Source organism: Saccostrea echinata, unplaced genomic scaffold (genome assembly GCF_033153115.1).
Source record: "Saccostrea echinata isolate AGI-Se365-2 ecotype Australia unplaced genomic scaffold, CSIRO_AGI_Sech_v1 ptg000001l, whole genome shotgun sequence".
NCBI classification, from domain to species: domain Eukaryota; kingdom Metazoa; phylum Mollusca; class Bivalvia; order Ostreida; family Ostreidae; genus Saccostrea; species Saccostrea echinata.
Genome location: NW_026889750.1, coordinates 45,154,198 through 45,174,740, shown reverse-complemented (window position 1 = coordinate 45,174,740; position 20,543 = coordinate 45,154,198). Strand labels below are relative to the sequence as shown.

Genomic DNA, 20,543 nt, shown 5'->3' with positions numbered 1-20,543 from the left:
CCAGAATAACTTAACCAAAGAAAGATAACTCTGAAAGACTGCTGGTTTATTATGACATCAATTATTATTATTTTTTTTTTAAACAGCAGAATCAAATAAAATTTTATATTTATTTGTGACTTAATGTGTCACAATATAGAAACATAAGATTACACCAGAAGGAATAAAACATTCAATTGCAAAGAAAGAAATTGTGACTTAATTGGTAATACTGAAACAGACTATATAACACATTGGCTTTGTTTATGTTACCTTGCTTGTCAGTAACAGTTGAAATTTCAATTATATTCAATTTTTGGCTTCTTTAATTAACTGCAAGATATATTTTCCCACTCACATTAGCTCAGAAATGTATTGACTACCATGAATCAACATTTTTTTTTCATTATTTATGAATTATTTTGAAAATAAATGTGAATTACAGTGGAATCAGTAGATTTCGTGGTGGCTCAATATTCGTGGAATTCATGGGGACCCAGCATACACAAATTCACAGCCCCCATGAATTATTAATTAGGGTTTCAAGAATCATGATATGAGTTAATGCATAACATTTTGTCCCCTTCAATTTGTAAAATTTAGGCAATCCACGAAAATTGGCCCCCACCAGTCTTAATGATTGCACAGTATATGTGAATTTACAAGAATGTTACCTCTTTCCACATCAAACACGTCTGATATTTATTTCTCTGATGCTAGTTTAACTAAAAAGAATTCATGAAAAAGTTTAATAAAATCGCATTCTATCATACCCCTGCAGTATTCAATGTCAGCATACAACAGTTACTATTGAATTGGTGGAGTTGCAGATGATGCTGGGTACCCTCAGTATTATAGAAAGAATGGCAATGTCCATGTTTTGATATGGGAAACCTGAAATATATGTAGGATCAAAAAGTAAAATAGGAGGTGCAATGGCACTATGTAACAAATATTCTCTGAAAGTCTCATAAAATTTTATTCATGGTATATTCAAGAGGAGTTGCGGATAAGAGATGGATACCCAAAAGTGTACTTAGTAACGGATGGATGGACATACAGACACCCCCATCACTATACACCCCCGCTTTTCAAGCAGGGGTATAAATATAACAGAATAATTATATATTTTTTATTTGCCTTTAATGATTCTAAAAGTACTTCATGTATTATGTTTTTGTCTACAGAGTATAAATCATAAAACTAATTTTTCTTTGTTTCATTTTATTCTAGATATAGTTGACATGGATATCACATTGACGGTCCGGAGTTGTCTTCCCCTGGGGGACCCTCAGGGAGATTTTACACAGACGGTCTCTGAGGACATGACGGTTGGGTCCTTTATCAGGAAGGTCTGTCGGGATGCAGGAATAACCATGCGATCTTCGCTAATACTGAAAAATTCCAGTGATAAAGAGTTACGCTGGTCGTCCACTCTACGAGAGGCTTACTTGATGAGTGGAGCTGAGCTAACACTCCATGATAATGGTAAATATTTATTGCATGGTATTGGCTACTGACTGATATTTACAAGAGGCTGATCCTAAATAGGCAAGGGTTATGACATGGTTTGATGAGGTATCGCATGGATAAAAGGTAACAATGTAATGGCCATTTTGTTGCATGGCTCTTGTTTATACCCTATTAACTTTGATTATTAATTAAATTACCTGATAGGAAATAGTCAAAAGAGTTATCAAGAAAGCCTTTAGTTTGTAGAAGAAAAAATTTTAATATGCCTAAGAGAGAGCTTATTAATAGTAAAAGCAGTTTATTTATTTATTTTTTTTTTTTAATGATATCATCAATCATCATCTTCTTTTCATGAAAACCAGTATTGTAGTGAATATTATCTGATAACCTGTGGTCTCAACAACATGTATTTAAAAATAAAACGGGCTTGTTTGGTCCCAAGTGATACCAGAATGTACCAAACTGTACAGCGTGATGTTTATTGTACCCCTTGTAATGAGTTGTGGAGGGTGTAATGATCCCTCAGTCCTGTTCTTGTCAGCACAACTCCTCTTAAACTGTTGAACAGAATTTCATGAAACTTTTTAGTTAATAAGGACACAATGTGTAGAGGTGCATATTTGCAGGAAATTGTGACTTGATATTCTTTCTTGGAGTTATGCCCCTTTTAACTTAGAAGTTTGACAAAAATTAAATATACTACTGAAACAGTTTATCAGTGAAACTCCTCTGAAACTATTCAGAACAGCTTCTTGTAACTTTGTAGTTAATATGGACATACTATGTAGATGTGAATATATTCACAGGAAATTCTGACTCTATTTTTTTTCAGGGAGTTGGGGGGGGGGGATTATTTGTTGTACTTAATGCATTACGTTGCCATTCATCATGTGTAGCATTGTCAAGCAATGTGGGAGCATGGGGTATAGATTTTCTTTAATTTATTAGTCAATCTTCTGTACTATATATTTTGGCAGATTTTTCTTTTAACTGCAAGACTGCCTATGTTCAACATCTGTTATTTGTGATTTTTGATGTTTCTGATGAGTACCTGCTGAACAATAAGAGTAAAGGTTCTTGTAATAGTATAATTGTAATAAATGCATGTATATTGTTATATTAGGCTTTTATGTAAATTAGTTGAATCTGATTTGCTGAGAAACATTTGTTAAAGAACACTTTTTACCTCTGAATAATGAAACCAGTACACCCTCCAGCATGAAAGAATGTAGCAACAGTCAACATTGCTTAATGATGGGTGATATTCCAAAAAATGTTGAATGCTCAAAATTTATGCATGCATGTTCACTGTTATATGTATTTTTATAAAACATTCAGTATAAATATGATAAGTATTGCATTTATTGGAGTGTAACATTGAAAATGTTCAGCCCGGCTGTGCCTTGGTTGACAGTGGTTTTCTTGGGGTGATGTTTTCCACATTATTCTCAACTACATGCGGTATTTACATGTATATAACATTGTAGTTGTTAAATATGTAAAATGTTTATACATGACCTGTGAGCTGCATGACTTTTTCCTCTATTTCTATTATCAGATGATGAAGTTGATCTCCAGACAAAGATTATGAACTGTAATGTGTGGTTCTTTATTGCGGTGGTGTGTCTCGTGGTGGGCATCATTGGACTGGTGGTCATTATCATCTTACATCACAAGGACCAAGAACCAGTTTACAGTGTATGTAAATTTGTATGCTACAATAAAAAAAAATTTCATCCCTGACTTGTAATACAGGTGGAGATCTAGGATTTTGTGATAGAGAGTGTGCTCTTAGATGGCTCGGGGTCAAGGACTGCCGAGGTCCCCAGCAGGTCAAGGACAGTGTCCAGTGGGGGTCTTGGGGGAAAGCTTCCAAGAATCATCAATTTAATACAGAACCTTATTTTAACACATAAATGACTGTAATTTTACCTTTACATTGATGTATGATATTTAAAACTATATTTGAAATTGTTTAACTTTTAGAGGAGGTGTGGACTGGGAACATTCCCCACCTGAATCCACACCTGTATTATATGCTAGCTCCCCCATTATGTTTTAAGTTGTGTCTTTTATTTGAAGTTAATATAATCTTGACCATCATTCTGAAGATGAGCCGGTGGATTGAAAAGGATTTAAAAAAAATTAATAACTTTCTGACTCTATAAGCATGTAAATTGTAATTATCATATCATCAGCATGTCAATATAAGATTCTACCAAATTTATTTAAAAGTAGATAACCCAATGCCAAAATCATACAATGCCCTGATTTCAGTGTCTTCTGTAAAAAAGGAATATAATTGTGTTATCAAGAAACTTCTCCATAAATGTATTATTGTTTCTTGTCAAGTATTATGTAGTTTTGTTTTAGATGCTGATTTAATTTGACTTTGGTGACTTTTAGTATGGAGTTGTACTAGATGCTGGTTCCTCTCACACTAAACTGTTTGTGTACAAGTGGAATACCAAATGTCACCAGCAGACTGCCTTAGCCAATCAGATTCATTCCTGCAAAGTTCAAGGTAAATTGAAATTGGGTTAGTAAACAGTGAGGCATTATAAAACTAAATAAAGTATAATATGAATATACTGTCTAAAAAAAGTTAAAATTATGTTTAATATTTACTTTTATACCTGAAATGCAATAAAATGAAAGTTATCATCTAAAATTGTTAATGTTGAGTCAACATTTTTCTCTTTAATAGTCCAGAAAAAGTTACTTTTCAGAGAATTAAAATTCCAGCATATCTGAAGTGGCTTCTGGTTTACCAAGTTTTAGATTGAACCTCTTACAATAAAAGCTCAGTATATTTCAAATTCAATAGGACTTGATTAAAAGTTTAAGGCATCAGAGGATTCACTATGTAAGAGTTTAAGCTTGAATTCATTATGCAGTCAAGAACTGTATACTTAGGTCAACATTTCTGTGTATTTGATATGTCTGTAGTTGAGCAATTAAAGTTCAAATGTTGTGACTTCTCATGCCTGCGTGGTAAGTTACATGTTTGTCAATAAGTCATCAGTCTTGGTACAAATATTAAAATGGTCACATCAAGGGTTACTAATTATTGAAGAAATGAAATACAAGCTCTTGATCAAGTTTTTATGCCTCTGCGATGAAAGGTCCGGGCATGTAGTGTTACCTCTTTCTGTCGGTCATTCCGTCATAGTTAATTTTCTGCACTTTTGTGATGTGCTAGTAGATAATGGGCTATTTTTTTTATATGTCTTTATATTGTTGACTTACAGATCAAGTTTGAGTTTCATGTTTATTGACCATTTTCATGAAAGTTGTTACCCAAAGTCCGCGAAAATTTCAAATTTTTCAATGTTTTGCCAACCTTTTATCTGTAGATAATAAGGTGATTTTATGTCCCTGTACTTGAAGATTATGGGGCATATAGTTTTTGGTCTGTCTCTCTGTCTACCTGTTAATCTGTTTGTCTGCAAAAACTTCAAACTTTCCCATGATTTTAAATTGTTGATGCTAGGGCTTTCATATTTCACATGTGTATTCATTGTGACAAGACCTTTTTTGGGTACCAACATATTTGACCTCTTGATTATGACCTTGGAGTTTGACCTACTTTTGCAAAATTTTACCAAACTTTAACCGTGGCCATAACTATTGAACAATTGGTGCTAGGGCTTTTATATTTCACATGTGTATTCCATGTGGCAAGGCTTTCTTTTAGTACCAACATTTTTGACCTTGAACTTTGAGTTTGACTCACTTTAATAAACTTTAACCTTGGCCACAACTTTTGAATGATGACTGTTAGGGCTTTCATATATCACCTGTGTATTCCTTGTGACAAGACCTTTCTTTAGGTACCTACGATTTTGACCTCATGACCTTGACCTTTGAGATTGACCTACCTTTGGAAAAAAACTTTTACTTTGCCTAAAAATGTTGAAGAGTTGGTGCTAGGGCTTTCATATTTTAATTATTTACATGAGTATTCCTACTTTCAAGACCTTTCCTACCAATATTTTTGACCTATTGAACTTGACTTTGGAGTATGACCTACTTTTGAAAAGCTTTTACCTTGACCATATTTTCTACATGGTTGGTGCTTGGACTTTCATATATCACATGTGTATTCCTTGTGGCAAGACCTTTCTTTGGGTACCTATAATTTTGACCTCATGAGTTGACTTTGAATTTGACCTACATTTGAAAAAAATCTTTGATTTTGCTATAACTACTGGTATTGAATGGTTGGTGCTAAGGCTTTCATATTTCACTTATGTATTTCTTGTGTCAAGACCTTTCCTTTGGTACCACTTTTTTGACCTCATGACCTTGACCTTGGAGTATGACCTACTATTGAATAACTTTAACCTTGACCATATTTTCTAAATGGTTGGTGCTAGGGCTTTCATATTTCACTTGTGTATTCCTTATGACAAGACCTTTCTTTGGGTACCAACATTTTTTGAACTCTTGACTTTGGAGTTTGACCTAAATTTGAAAAACTTCAACTTTGGCCCTGAGCTGCCATACAGGGGCCTCAGTGTTTCATAAACTTATCTTGTTGGTTTTTGTCTTTATATTGATGACTTACAGATCAAATTCAAATTTTGTGTTGATTGACTTATTTTCTCAAAAGTAATTGCTGTAAAGACTGAAAATTTCTAATTTTTCAGTTTTCTGGATTTTCTTTTTCTTTTTTTTTTTTTGGCTATGTTTTAGATGATGAGCTGATTTTTGGTTTGTGGCTTAACGATCAAGTTTGAGTCTTATTTCAATTGACTCCTTTTCCCAAAAGTTACTGCCCTTAGAGTTTGAAAATTTGTTATTGTTCAGTGTTTTCTGGATTTTTTTTTTTTTAGAAAAAGTGTTTGCAGTTGATCAACATTTTTTTATGCAGCTAAAATATGTTGTTGTATTGACAACTTCAAGAAAACAAGAGCAGCAATATGATATTTTGTTTTTGTCTCATTTCTACCCCTAAGTATTTTCATACCCTTGGGTTTTCAAATATTTAAAAATTCCAACTCATTGGGGGCATTCGAGTCAAACTGACACATGTACAGAGTGTGACAAAAGAGAAAAAATTGTTGGCCATTTTGGTTTTTACCTTTGAATTTGATATTTTAGGAATGACTCTAATTCTTGGCCAAATTATTCGAGTATAACCTGGTTTGGGTCAGTTTACGCTTTATAATCCGCGAAGCGGATTATAAAACAGCGTAAACTGACCCAAACCAGGTTATACTCGAATAATTTGGCCAAGAATTAGAGTCATTCCTTATAATTTAATTTTAAAATCATTAAATAACTATGGGTGTAAAATTTCGTTACTTTTTATTAGTTCAAATTTGCCGCTCAATAATACAACCGTAGTAACGGAAGTAACGGAAGTGATGGGAATCAAGGGGAGGTAAAAACTGATACATAGGCCTAGCAGCCATGTTGTTTGGTTACATGTGGTAAGATCGAATTATCGTTTGAAATTAAAGGTACATTTATTAAATCAGGAATTTTCCATGAGTCCCGAGGACTGGAAATGAGAGGATTGTATGGATACAGATGATTCAGCTGGTTGTCAAGGGGGTGTGTCCCCATACCAAACCAGGTTATACAGAAATAATTTGTGTTCCTTTTTGGATATTAACCAATCAGAGGCTAGAATACAAACAAAATTAAATTATACTGAAATAAAACATTTTCAGTGCATATGCACTGTCAAACATTCTTCTTCTTACTTATAGAGTACGGCAGTTTAAGTATTATTGTCTGAGCTCTTTAGTATTTAGAGGTAATTTATCATCTGCTTGATCTTTCTGCTATTTGTTTACAAAAGAGACCAATTGGAGAGAAATGTCACAGAAAACAAAAAATGATCATTGTAGAGTTGCACAGGTATTCAAACAAAGTGAGATTTCTGATGTGCTTAAAATTAGTCCTGTTACCTTGTGTACTCATCTTTTTGAATTAACTCACACACTGCATGAACAGGAATTATTTACAGTGGTATAGTAGTTGTTACTTACAGAGTTTCAGTGAAAATTCCAATGCACAAAATTTCAGAACATTTTAAACTCCAGTTTCTGGTATGAACTGGTGAATAAAAAAAAGATTAAAATTCATAAAATTGTAATGTTACATTTCATTTAGAAAAAAATTCCAAAATAATCTGTAAGTATCATATCCTTGAATAATTTATCTCCCTTTGCTTATGATATTAAAGTGTCATGATGTCCAAGGACATTTGTACAAGTTCAATTTCTGTGATAAAAGGAATAAAAAGAAACGCCATACCTTGTACTGGAGGTACATGGTAAAAACTTGTTCTTGTCATGAAGATTGGTTAGACCTGAAGGTTTATTTAAGAATTATATATATAACTACCTGGTGTGGAAATTAATAAAAAATATAAATTTAGTTTGTGTAAACACCAGTCCATGCTGTCTATGTCTGAGAGACCTTCCTAAGTGTTTTCTGTCAGTATGTCATTATTATTGTAATTCTGTTCTTCTCTTTTCTTTTTGATGATTGTCTTTATTTGTGTTAGTCATATGTGTAATACTAGTTGTGCTGCTTTCCTTGTCTATTTCAGCTTTTTATGTAAATGCTAGAACATGTTTGTGCTGTACTGTGACTGTGTTTTAAGTATGCTTAAACAAATCCTTAACTTTCCTTTATAAGACTTACATTCAAGTATCAGCGCTCGACATTAACGCTTGTACGGTACCAGTGAAAAAAAAATACGGACAAGTGAATATTGCTGGGCACTTGTCCGATTGGACAAGTGCATTTTTATGTAAAGAAGTCTCTAAATATTTAAAAGAACGACTGTTGAAAGTTTGCCGGTACTTTACATAAAAAACGAACTTTGATCCCGATATAGATCGCTATGTAATTGTTACACTCGATCGGGATTGAAGTTCACTAATTGCAAACTACTGCAAAGGCATGGAACTGACGAAGTTTGGATTCTGTTTTATGTTGACAGCATTTATGTTGTCAGGACAAAAAGTCTAGATAAAATTTTGTTTTATGTGTTTGTTGTATTTGTTAATAACATCATGCACATGTAATGGACTTTATTTTTAGTTTTTCAGTTAACAGTATTAGATCTTTATTGAAAAATTTTCGGACAAGTGAAGTTGAAGTTCGAACAAGTAAATGTCTGTTCACTTGTCCGAATGGACAAGTAGGGAAAAAAGTTAATGTCGAGCCCTGAGTATACATGCGTGTAAGTCATTGTACACTTTCTGTTTTACCAGGTAGTTTTGTGACTGTCCTTTTTAATAGTGATTCTCTGTAACCACTTAAACTTCTCTGCCACGCATGGTCACCGATTTTGATGAAACTTTGCCCATTATTAAAACTTGACACCAGAAACATATATCAAATAAAATTTTGTTGCTATGTGTCTTGGTTGCCATGGTAACAGCCAGAAAAGTTGAAAAAATTGAGATTTCCAGCTACTTCAAATCTTTATTAAGCCTTAATAACTACTAAGAAAAACAAACAAACCATTCTCCCAAAAACATGATACCTTGTTGCCACTTATGCTATAAAGAAACTATTTAGAATTTATCTCTAAGTAAGTGGTAACCATGGGTACATTTGACATACATTTTTAGATTCTGAAAAATGCTGAAAACCACTCAATATTCACAAATGATAGATGTTACATGATCAAACTCAATCAACAACCTTAGAAAAACAATGTAAAATATTTGACCTTATGTAATTAGGTATTGGCAATATTATTCTAAAAATAACTTCCATGGTTGCCATGGTAACACAGTGTCATCATGCAAAATCTGTTGCTATGATTGGGTTAATGCTACTATCTTGAGGAAAAACAATAAAATTCATGACTGGCACATATACATCCTAAGGACGTTGCAACACCGACAACATAAGAAAAATTGAGATTAATTGTTACTTTGCAGTGTAACCATGGAAACAACGTACTAGTTGTTTAAAGTGATATTTTTTTGCTGCTTTAGGAATTTACTAACCTTTTAATCAAGAAACATATTATTTGACTCACCTTGATTAGTACTTATCTGGTAAAACTAAAGTTGAAAATCGTATATTGATAAAGTTTGTTGAAAAATACAACACTGTTGCTATGGTTACCAAGAAGAGAAAATGTTCGATTTTGTTAATTTTATGTCAATATTAGACCCTATGTGCCAGTTTTTTGCATCCAGTTAGAGACTGGGTGCTAGTCAAAATTGAAAGTCAGGTTAGTTGTTCACATGTATCAATCATTAAAGTTTTGGGAATCTATATACAAAGGTACGTATCCAAGGAAACAGAATATTTTTCAGATTTTTATGCATGTTTTTTTGCCTTATTTCCATAGCAACGCACTATTTAAAGAATTGAAATTGAATTTTTTGAAATGTGAAAATTAGGGTCACACCAATGCCTTTAAAAATCGATCATCAAATATATAGAAATATGCTTTTTAAAAAGATAGAATAAGATTAAAACACTAAGAGAGTAAATTTTAAATCCCTTCATGGTATTAAAACCATGGCAACCATTGCCAACCTATAAAAAAATATCATATTTCGTCCTTGGTATATGTTACAAGGATCTCTTGTCTGTTGTTTGCTTGCATTTCAACCTGTAATTGTTTTTATTCTTAAGTGTATGACTTTATAAAATTAAATAAACAAAATTATTACTTGGGAATACTTTGTTTCCATAGTAACGTATGTTATAGTTGACTTACCAAACATGTGTATCATGCATTTAAGACACCAGGCCTTCAACTTTCAGAAACAGTCATTGCCACTTGTTTGCTTTGTTGCAAACGTTAACTGTGGGACTCTGAACATGTTGAAAAATGCCGTTTTTCAAACTTCAGGACATGTTACTATGGTGACAATGACACATAGCAACCAATTTTTGCCTGATTTGAGTTTACGGTATCAAAGACTTTTATCATAGAGAGTTTGGAGAAATTCTGAGACTATGCGTGCCACAGCTCCTATATAAAAGTTCAAGTCATTACAGAGAATGACTCTTAACAAGTGTGTCATCTATATGTTTCTAATTATTGTTACTGTGATGTTACTGTGATGCTTTCCATGTTAGTTACAGCCTTTCCTAGATCTAATGATATAATATGTCTATGATGTTATTATGTGCTATCTGCTTTGTTTTAGGTATATATAAACTCTTTTAAATAAGTGCTTCTAGATTTTAAACCCTTTTATGTGCTTATTTCCTAGCCTTTACATGTTTGTCTGTGTTCCTTATGGTTCATTCTATGTTTCTTCTACTACCTGTTTATATTTTTACTAAACCTTTATTTTTGTGTAAAATTGTTAAAGTCATTTAAAGAGCTATCATAGCTCATGTTTATTTGTTAAACTGTATATATGTACCGACTATAAATAAATTTTTCTTGACTTGACTTGATGTACATGCCCCCACTTAAGGTCAGTTGAACAAGTTCAAGATTACGAGCAGAATTTTTTTTTCAAGGACACATTGATTGGTAGCTAATATATCTAACACAAGCTTAAAGACAGTTGATACAAACAAACTTTTATAAAAGTCTTGAATGGCTATTTATGTCAAGGTACTGACTTTTATTATTGCAAGTAAGAATTGTGCTAAGTGTTGCTCATTTATGCAAAACAGCTATATGTAAATCATTAGGCTTGCTTTTAGAGAAAAGTCTAAACATGCTTTTAACACAGATTTAAGATTTTGAATTCTGATTCGAAGAGAGCTGTAAAAAATGAAGACATTTTTCTGTAACATTTCAGGAGGAGGTATATCCAGTTATGAAAATGACCCTTCTGCACTGAGGTTACCCCTTGAGGTGTGTCTAAGGGAGGCTGAGGGCGCTGTTCCAGTTGACAAACTTGGTGGAACACCAGTGTTTCTAGGGGCAACAGCAGGGATGAGACTTATCCAGTAAATGGCAATTTTGAAATTTTCTTTAACTCAGAGCTGTGGGATGATCAGGCTCCTTGACCATAAACTGAGCATCGACTTTAATATTAAATAGTCTAGATCTAATAAAAAAAAATATTGATTACAATTGAACTTCGGTACCTCAAAACTGATATCTCGAATACCATGGATATGTCGACGTGATTTGGAGAACCAAACACTTATTCTTTTAATTAATTATTTTACCCTCAATATCTCAAATCCTCAGATACCTTGAAGTTTTTTCTTTGTCTCATTGAGTTCGAGATAACAAGGTTTGACTGTATTTACAAGTCAAAACAATTATGCTAAGTTCATATTTTAGATATGATTTAAATATCTATAAATTATGCTTGTACTATTTACAATTCAGATAAGCAAAATGAAATTTTTGACTTAAGTGTATTCTCAGTTTATGGATATAGGACCTGGAATTTTAATTTGATCTGGACATTTATCTGATTAAAATGGACTTTAATAGGGGGAAATAGCTCTCAATGTTCTATTTTACTTATGAGTTTATAAAACCTTTACAGTGCCGTAAACTGTTCAGTGTCTGATGCCATTATGGATGTGGTCCGTAGCACTATTCAGTCTTCCAAGTTCCAGTTTACAAATCCTAAGACACAGGCTCGCATCCTGACGGGTGCTGAGGAGGGACTTTTCTCCTGGATCACAGCTAATTATGTCTTGGGAAAGTTTGGTGTGGTAAGTGCTGGGGGAGGGAGTGGGTGGGGGAGGGCGTAAATTCTTGTTATTTTTACCAATCTGTGTTTTGGAATCCAGATTATTTCATTTCTTGAAAATTTTAATAAAATATTGATTATAATTAAGTCATAGGGTTCATGATGATTAAAATTGATTATACAATGTATTATAATTATATAGAAATTGTAAAATAATATTTACATTAATTTTTGTATGATTTATAAGCTTTTCCCAAATTATTTGATGAATAAAATTCTTTGATGGGCATGATTATAAAACATTCACATGAAAGTGGGAAGATGTATTAACATAGCTTAACATAGCAGTCAGCTAGCAATTTTAGAAATGTGAATTTTTCTGTCACACACAGATACCACCTCCAGAGGTGTCCCAGTCTCGCCGTAGGAGAGATTTATCAGGAGCTGGGGAGGGGACTGTTGGGGCATTAGACATGGGAGGAGCATCAACTCAAATTACCTTCTACCCCGGCTCGTCAGCTCAAATGCCAGATAGTTTCACAGGAAATGCTGTGCTTTATGAAAAAAATTACACTGTCTATACCCAGAGTTACCTTTGCTATGGCATCAATGAAATCAAGCGGAAATATCAAGCATTACTAGTCAAGGTAAGTGATGCATGACAAATCACATTGCTAATGAAATTTAAAATAATTGCCAAGTTAAAAAAATATTGAATGTTATATAGGATCAAAGCCTATATCCTACAGAAGTCTATATATTTTTCTAAATTGATGATATAAAAGTCATTCATTGCATATTTGTACAAGATTATGTAGTTCTTTGTGCAATTTTACATTTCCGAAAAATGGATACTGCATTACTGAAATTTTTTTTATCAATGCTGAAAATATTTATATATCATTACAAAAAATTTTATAAGTTAAATTTCAATGTGTAGCATTTCCTAAAATCTTACTTAAATGCATCTTCCATTAGCAAGGCTTTTGCCCTCTGTTTACCATAGGGAAGTGGTAGAGGACTTTGAAAAGGAAAATTTTTTGAAACACCTATTATCCACAACATGAAAATTCACATATCAGGATTCATATTGCTTAAAGTGGAAATTTGTGACATTCATAAGTAGGGATGTCAATTTTGTCAATAATTCATATTCGACTATTCAATGAAAGTATTCGAATATATTCGAATATTCGATAAAATCTGGTTTATTTTAAATATGCATCATCCTACTTTCATGAAAGGTTTAGCATAGGTATTCTTATATTGGAAGTAAAATTGTACGAAGACTTTTGTAGGTGTACAATAAGGAATTCCATTTGATATTTGTCAATGCATATTTGAAATAAATATTTGATTTAAATGTAGAAAAGTATAATTTTAACAAATGATACATATGTATTTATAGTAGCTCCAACTGAGGAACCAGTTGTCCTACCAAAGGCAGGATAGTCGTATACTTTTCAGATTTCAATGCATGTAATTAATTACAAATATCAGACTAATAAGAGATATGATTGTAATCTTTGATACAATGTTTTTAAAATATAAACAAACTTTTTCATAGACAATTTTCCCAGGTAATTAACTAATTTCCCGATAATAAAATATAAAATTGAAGATTATGTACAACCCGAGATAATCAAGTAATTTACATATTTATTCTGAAATTGAGCCCTTTACAATATTAATTACAGACTAATTCGGACATTCATTCAATGATCAATTAAATTTATTTTGATAAGTATACTCTTCACGTCTTTTAGACATTCTAAGAAGGTTTTCATTTTGTCCCCGATTTTAGATCCGATGGTATTTAACTAATAACAAGAGGCCCAAGGGCCTTAACGGTCACCTGAGTATAATACAACAATTTAGAAGTTAAATACACTGATAGATGAAGCTTTGTTGCCCTAAAGCAAGAGAAGTAGGAAGATCAGGATCAACAAAATAATTAGTCTAGTATTCAGTATCAACTCATAAATTAAGTTCTAATCTGTCCCCCACTTAACACTATCACATGCAGACTATTAACAAACTATTAGTGTTTCTGTACTATTTTTAAACTCATATTAAGACCTCTAGCATTGACCTCTCTTATGGTCTTTGAAGAACTTTTAATAAGATAAGTTATTTTTGTCTCATTTTTATTTATCTATTACTTACAGGTCTACCTGATTATTAAAACTAAGAAAATACTTTTTGAATCATATGATAAACATTCTTGCATAATTATCTTTTCTATTAACCTTCAAAATGTATTATTTACAGTGATTAATTATCAAAGGTGAATGGAAAAGGGGAATAACTTCTCTCAGTAGAATACAAATTAATAGAGCCCTGCCCAGGACTAGAATGCTTAGACAAATGGTCCAGATGTTCAAAAATCTGGTAGAAATACGCTTACTTATATCATTTAAACTTTTACTCAGTTTTCTTCCGATATGCCCAGAAGCAGAGAAGAATTTCACAGGTACAATGCATTTTCACTAAAGATTCAACGAAGCCTTACCCTAACACCAGAACCCAAGACCAAGGGTCAAGAAATTTACAAATTTGGAAGAGTTACCCTCATCATCATAACTATGGATTTTAAAGAATTAACACTTTTCCACTATATTATCAAAAGCCCCCCCCCCCCCCTCCCCCCCTCTCGTTATGCCAGAACCCCTGACCCTAGGACCACAAGATTTAAAAATTCTGTTTGAAGCTCCCATTTTCATCATAGCTAAACAATTTATTTATCAGCTCATCACCAAGGAGCAGACAGGATTAATTGATGATTAATTAATAGAATTAATGCTTTTTCACTATATAATCAATAGAGCCCTCCCCCCCTCCTCAAGAACCCCAAAAACTGAGGCCATATATTTAAAAATTTTGGAAGAGGCATCCTTGCCTATCATAATCATGCATTTAGTTTGTTTAAATAATCTCCAGTAGCAGAGAAGAAGATTTTCAAAGAATCAATGCATTTTCACTATATAATCAATAGAGCCCCGCCCTAACACCAGAACCCCTGACCCTGGGGCCATGAAATTCACAATTTTTGAAAAGGCATCCTTATGCATCATAACCATGCACTTAGTTTGTTTAAATAATATCCAGGAGCAGAGAAGAAGATTTTCAAAGAATTAATGCATTTTCACTATATAGTCATTAGAGCCCCACCCTAACACCAGAACCCCTGACCCTGGGGCCATGAAATTCACAATTTTGGAAGAGGTACTCTTGCTCATCATAACTATGTACTTAGTTACTTTACTAAATATCCAGGAGCAGAGAAGAAAATTTTCAAAGAATTAATGCATTTTCACTATATAATCAATAGAGCCCCGCCCTAACACCAGAACCCCTGACCCTGGGGCCATGAAATTCACAATTTTTGAAAAGGCACTTTTGCTCATCATAGCTATATACTTAGTTACTTTATTTAATTCCCAGGAGCAGAGAAGAAGATTTTCAAAGAATTAATGCTTTTTCACTATATAATCTATGGAGCCCCGCCCTAACACCTGAACCCTGACCCTGGGGCCATGAATTTCACAATTTTGGAAGAGGCAGTCTTGCTCTTCATAACTATGTACTTAGTTACTTTATTTAATACCCAGGAGTAGAGAAGAAGATTTTCAAAGAAGTAATGCACTTTCACTATATGATCTATATAGCCCCGCCCTGGGGCCAGAACCCCTGACCCAGGGGCCATGAATTTCACAATTTTGGTAGAGGGCTCAATGCTTGTTACAATCATGCCAACAGTTAGACTGCTTGATGTCCAGGAGTAAAGAAGAAGATTTTTAAAGATTGCATTATTTTTGGTGGTTTTAACCCCACCCCTCAGGCCCCAGGGGGGCAGGGACCATGAAATTCACAATTTTTGTTCCCCTTCACCCATAGATGCTATATGCCAAAATTGGTTGAAATTGGTTAAGCGGTTTCAGAGAAGAAGCTAGAAATGTTCAAATGTTAACGCACTGACGCACGACGAACGCCGGTGGACAAAAACGGATAGCAATAGGTCACCTGAGTGACTCAGGTGACCTAAAAACTAGGAAAGTACATTTTGTATTATATATAAAGCATTAATGTACAGTGTATAATTCTTTAACACCTTACTCAAAACAAAATAATTTAGTAGATCTGTAAGAAAGTAGTGAAGGAAATCAGGCGATCGAAATTGATCGCCAGTAAATTAAACGGGGATGATTCCATCAATGTTCTAATCAAAATTTATTAATTACAGTACCTTTTTTATGAAATCTGAAAAAACACTGAATATTCGAATCTTAAATTCATATTCGAATATCAGCTCATCGAATGAATATTCGAATATTCGTTGACATCCCTATTCATAAGGCATATACATGTAAACAGTCACTATATTTCTGGATGCAGGAACGACCTTTTTCAGTGTCAGTTCTGCCTCCGGAAGCTTCACCGTTATAAGCTTGTATCCTGATATATGTTGTTGTTTGTAACTGTTTAATATATTATGTTGTTGTCTGTAAAAGTTTGATAATGGCAAAAACTGGAAGATATATAGATCACTTATATAGACTTCAAGTGAAATGTTTCATTCTGAATTTTCAATAATGATGTATTACATTTTTTCGGAAATAAAAGAAAATAATTTTCGGTAATGATAACTGACCAGTTTTCAAAATTTTCTGTTTTGCAATGTAGCTGTTCTTAGCTTGTTTACAAGCTTGCATTTTAAAAATAAACTCTTGTCTTGTATCCTTATATAGAGCCAGAACTTCACTCAGGATGTAGATAATCCCTGTGGACCCCAGGGAAGCACAATATATGAACATTATTCTGATATTTTTGAGGCACCATGCACAAGAGATTCATCGGAGAAACCTGTTAACAAGGTTTGTCTTATTATTTTTTGCATGATATTCGTGGGGGTGGGGTGGGCTGGCAATCTGTAATTTAAGTTATAATCATCCCAAGATCAAAGAAGCAGAAATAGGTATGTCCATTTTTCATTTATTTATCTTCATTTATGAGATAATTGCCAAATCTGCACAGTCATACAGCTCCTTTCATAGGTATGCTTATAGCTTTGAAGTGTACAGCTTTCACAAAATTTGTTATTGAAACAAATATTGAAGGTGTGAAACATCCTTTTGATGTTTGCTACTTTCATGTGTGATGAGGGTAAAGTGTGCTTTGAAAACCATTGTCAACCAAGGCCAAGGTAGATTATGGTTTTCGACAGTTGAAAATTTTCAACATTACCTTCAACTACCAGTACATGCACTATTCTTTTTTAATATTATAATGAATGTTTCATACAAATACATATAACGGTGAACCATACTCGAATAAATTCCAGTCAACAATTGACAGTCAACAAATGATTGCAGTCAACAATTTTTGGAATATCACCTGTCATCAATTAATGTAACTGTCATTCTTTCACACTGGATATCATGTTTTTATCATTCAGGGGGTAATAGTGTTTTTTAACAAAAGTTTCTTGAAGAATCAGATTCATCTCATTTACATGAAAGTGTAATCTCTTTAGTTTAACTACATCTGAATAACAGCATTTCTATATATTTGAGGATTTTTTTACATTGTGCAAGAGATTCACGTGAAAAACCTGTTAGCAAGGATTGTTTTTCCATTATAATTTTGTAACATGCAGTATCTTTTATAAATGAAATGTTTACATTTATCAATGTTCTACCATGCTAACTATGCGAGTAAATTCCAGGGTTATACCTTTATAACTGCATTGCATCATGTGTGACCTCTAGAATTTTTCTTTGTGTTCTTATTATAACGCTACAAAGTTTGGGGTATACTTGAATCAACCTGGTCCATCTGTCTGCCTATCAATATTTTTTTTGTCTGAAGTTTACCTCTGAAAATATTTAATTTTATTTTGAACTTAATGGAATTAATATATTTTAAAGTATTTTTTTTTTAATTGCCCTGGTGGGGTATTAGTCCTATAAGGAAAGTTTTAGTTTGATTAAATCTAAAATACCACATTTAGTATCTCTGTGTTGTTAGATTTTGGAATACACTTTCAGTATCTGTGTATTAATTTCAGTTAGTTTTTAAAACACTTTTTTCAGTATCACAGTACATGTATTATTTGATTTTAGAACACCACTTTCACTTTCAGTTTGTATGGTTTAATTTTAGAATACCACTTTCAGTTTCTCTGTATTGTTTGTGTTTAGAATACCACTTTCAGTTTGAATTTAGAATGCCATTTTCAATTTTTCTAAATTGTTGATTTCAGAATACCAATTTCACTCTTCATGGTAGTGGCAATGTTACAGAGTGTACAGTGACTGCACATCAGTTGTTTGATTTCAACCAATCCTGTCCATACAAAAGCTGTTCTTTTAATGGAATCTATCAACCACCTGTTTATGGACAGTTCTATGTATGTCATTATATGAGGATGTTGAAAGAATGTATCCTCTTATTGGTCTCTTTAAGTTTCATATAATTTACTAGAAATCAGATTCTGTAGGATACAACAAAGATAACATAGATATCATTTATTAAAAAAATCACAGATAATGGCCAATTTAGGTGGAATTTTGTGGTTAAATCACAATTGTGAAAAAGAAGAAAAGCAAATTATTATAATCTTCATTTTGAAGAGAAGCATTGACTTAAAACAGGATTAAATAAACTGTGTGTCAATTTTTAAAACTTTAATGTATTATTTAGTCATTTTATGTTGTCTTTTGTTTTGAAGGCATTTTCTAACTTTTACTATGAGCTGAGCTTTCTGAATCAGACAGATTCCAACAGTCTGTCAGAATTCCAAACAGCTCTGTCTGATCTCTGTCACTTGACCTGGAAACAGGTAGAGTTATCTTTCCCTGACCGTAAGTTATAAAATCTTCTCATCAAAGTAGGAAATGTCTTACTTTTTTTTTGAAACATTTAAAGTTTGATTATGATTAAGTCATTCCCAATATTAAAATAAAAAAATTTCTAATTGCTGTTAGATAAATCTTGAAGTGTGTATCACTTTGAAGATCTCAGTAATGATCATGTTATACACTACATGTTTATGATTTTTTCCCTGCAGTTAAAAGAGAAATACCCCACCACTCTTCTTGAGTTTCTACCCTGGTACTGCTTTAGTGGGACTTATATACAGATCTTATTGACAGAGGCCTACAAGTTTGACAACAGTACTTGGAAGAATCTGCATTTTGTTGATGAGGTAAGGTGAATTACTGGCCTTGGCTATTTTATTGATGAGGTAAGGTGTATTACTGGCCTTGATCATTTTGTTGATTAAAGTGAATTACTGGCTTTGACCATTTTATTGATGAGGTAAGATGAATAGGGTCCGCCAACAGCTTATCTCCCCCTCGCGCCACTAGAGGCGCTGTTGTAATATGAGGTATTCGAGATAAACAACATGGCGTACGCTTCGAACACCGTACAGAAATTGAAAAAAGAATTGATGTTGCGCTGCGCTGTAACTACGGGAAGAAAAACAGATCTCATAGAAAGGTAAGAAAAACATTAATACTGTTAAAAATAAATGATTTTCATTGAAGTAATCGTAATATGATTAAAATAATTAGGGTTATCAGAGTCAAGTCACACGAGTGCTACATTGTCAGTGATTATACTGACAATATGCCTACAAAAACTGTTAAACAAATTTCATGTTACTGTGTAGGTTGGAAGCATACGAACGAAATTTTAACTTTAACGGTCCCGTAATAGAGCTGCCAGCGGAAAGGAAGGTAGACTGGCCCACTACTGGGTATAAACAAATTACATCAGAGCATTATGATTTAATGCCACATATATCAGAAGCCCATATCGAAGATACAGTAATATGGGGGAAAATCGCTTAAGTATGTTAAAAATTTGGTGTATGCCACACATGAAATTTAACAGTTTTGAGGATATCAAATATAAATATGTCAATGTGCAGGTGTAAAACTTGTATATATTTTCTTTTGGAATTCTTAGGATATTTTCAATACAGACAAGCAGTTGACAGGCAAATGATGGGCAATACAAAGGCGATTGTGAAAGGAAAATTGCTCTTGGAGTCAGAGAGAGTTGAAGCACTGCGTATTAACTGTCAACATGAGGACTTTTTTCTTACAGGATTTGTCAGAGCAGCAATGAAGAAAAAGGTAGTGTTTCAAAATAAATGAACAACAACTAATTAAAAATAGATTTAAAAAAAATCAATGTACATGTGTGTGTAGTATGAATGTAGAGTGAATCAAGATTTTCTGAGTAATGATTATTATATTGTTGACTGTATTTAACAGGTGTCTTACAATTATCGTGTAAGAATTCACAGAAAAACGGGTGAAATTAAAAATTCAGATTGTGAATGCCCTGCTGGGAAGGGCCCTAATGGAACTTGTAAACATGTAGCCGCTGTTGTTTTGCTCTTGGTGAAATTTCGGGAAACACGCATTATAACCATTCCTAGGGGATGTACAGATAATCTCCAGACTTTTC

General features: G+C 33.1%; 1 protein-coding gene across 1 annotated transcript in view; it reads left to right on the top strand.

The window, feature by feature from the left end:
- LOC133192592 (ectonucleoside triphosphate diphosphohydrolase 8-like) overlaps positions 1-20,543 on the top strand; it is a 47,845-nt gene that overhangs the window by 10,685 nt on the left and 16,617 nt on the right. Inside the window, exons 2-11 of the mRNA XM_061328586.1 lie at positions 1,213-1,467; positions 3,011-3,150; positions 3,859-3,976; positions 11,208-11,358; positions 11,913-12,084; positions 12,455-12,709; positions 16,811-16,936; positions 18,325-18,471; positions 18,793-18,903; positions 19,132-19,269. Coding sequence (XP_061184570.1) covers positions 1,224-1,467; positions 3,011-3,150; positions 3,859-3,976; positions 11,208-11,358; positions 11,913-12,084; positions 12,455-12,709; positions 16,811-16,936; positions 18,325-18,471; positions 18,793-18,903; positions 19,132-19,269 — 1,602 coding nt within the window. The 5' untranslated portion in view covers positions 1,213-1,223. The remainder of the gene's footprint in view (positions 1-1,212; positions 1,468-3,010; positions 3,151-3,858; positions 3,977-11,207; positions 11,359-11,912; positions 12,085-12,454; positions 12,710-16,810; positions 16,937-18,324; positions 18,472-18,792; positions 18,904-19,131; positions 19,270-20,543) is intronic.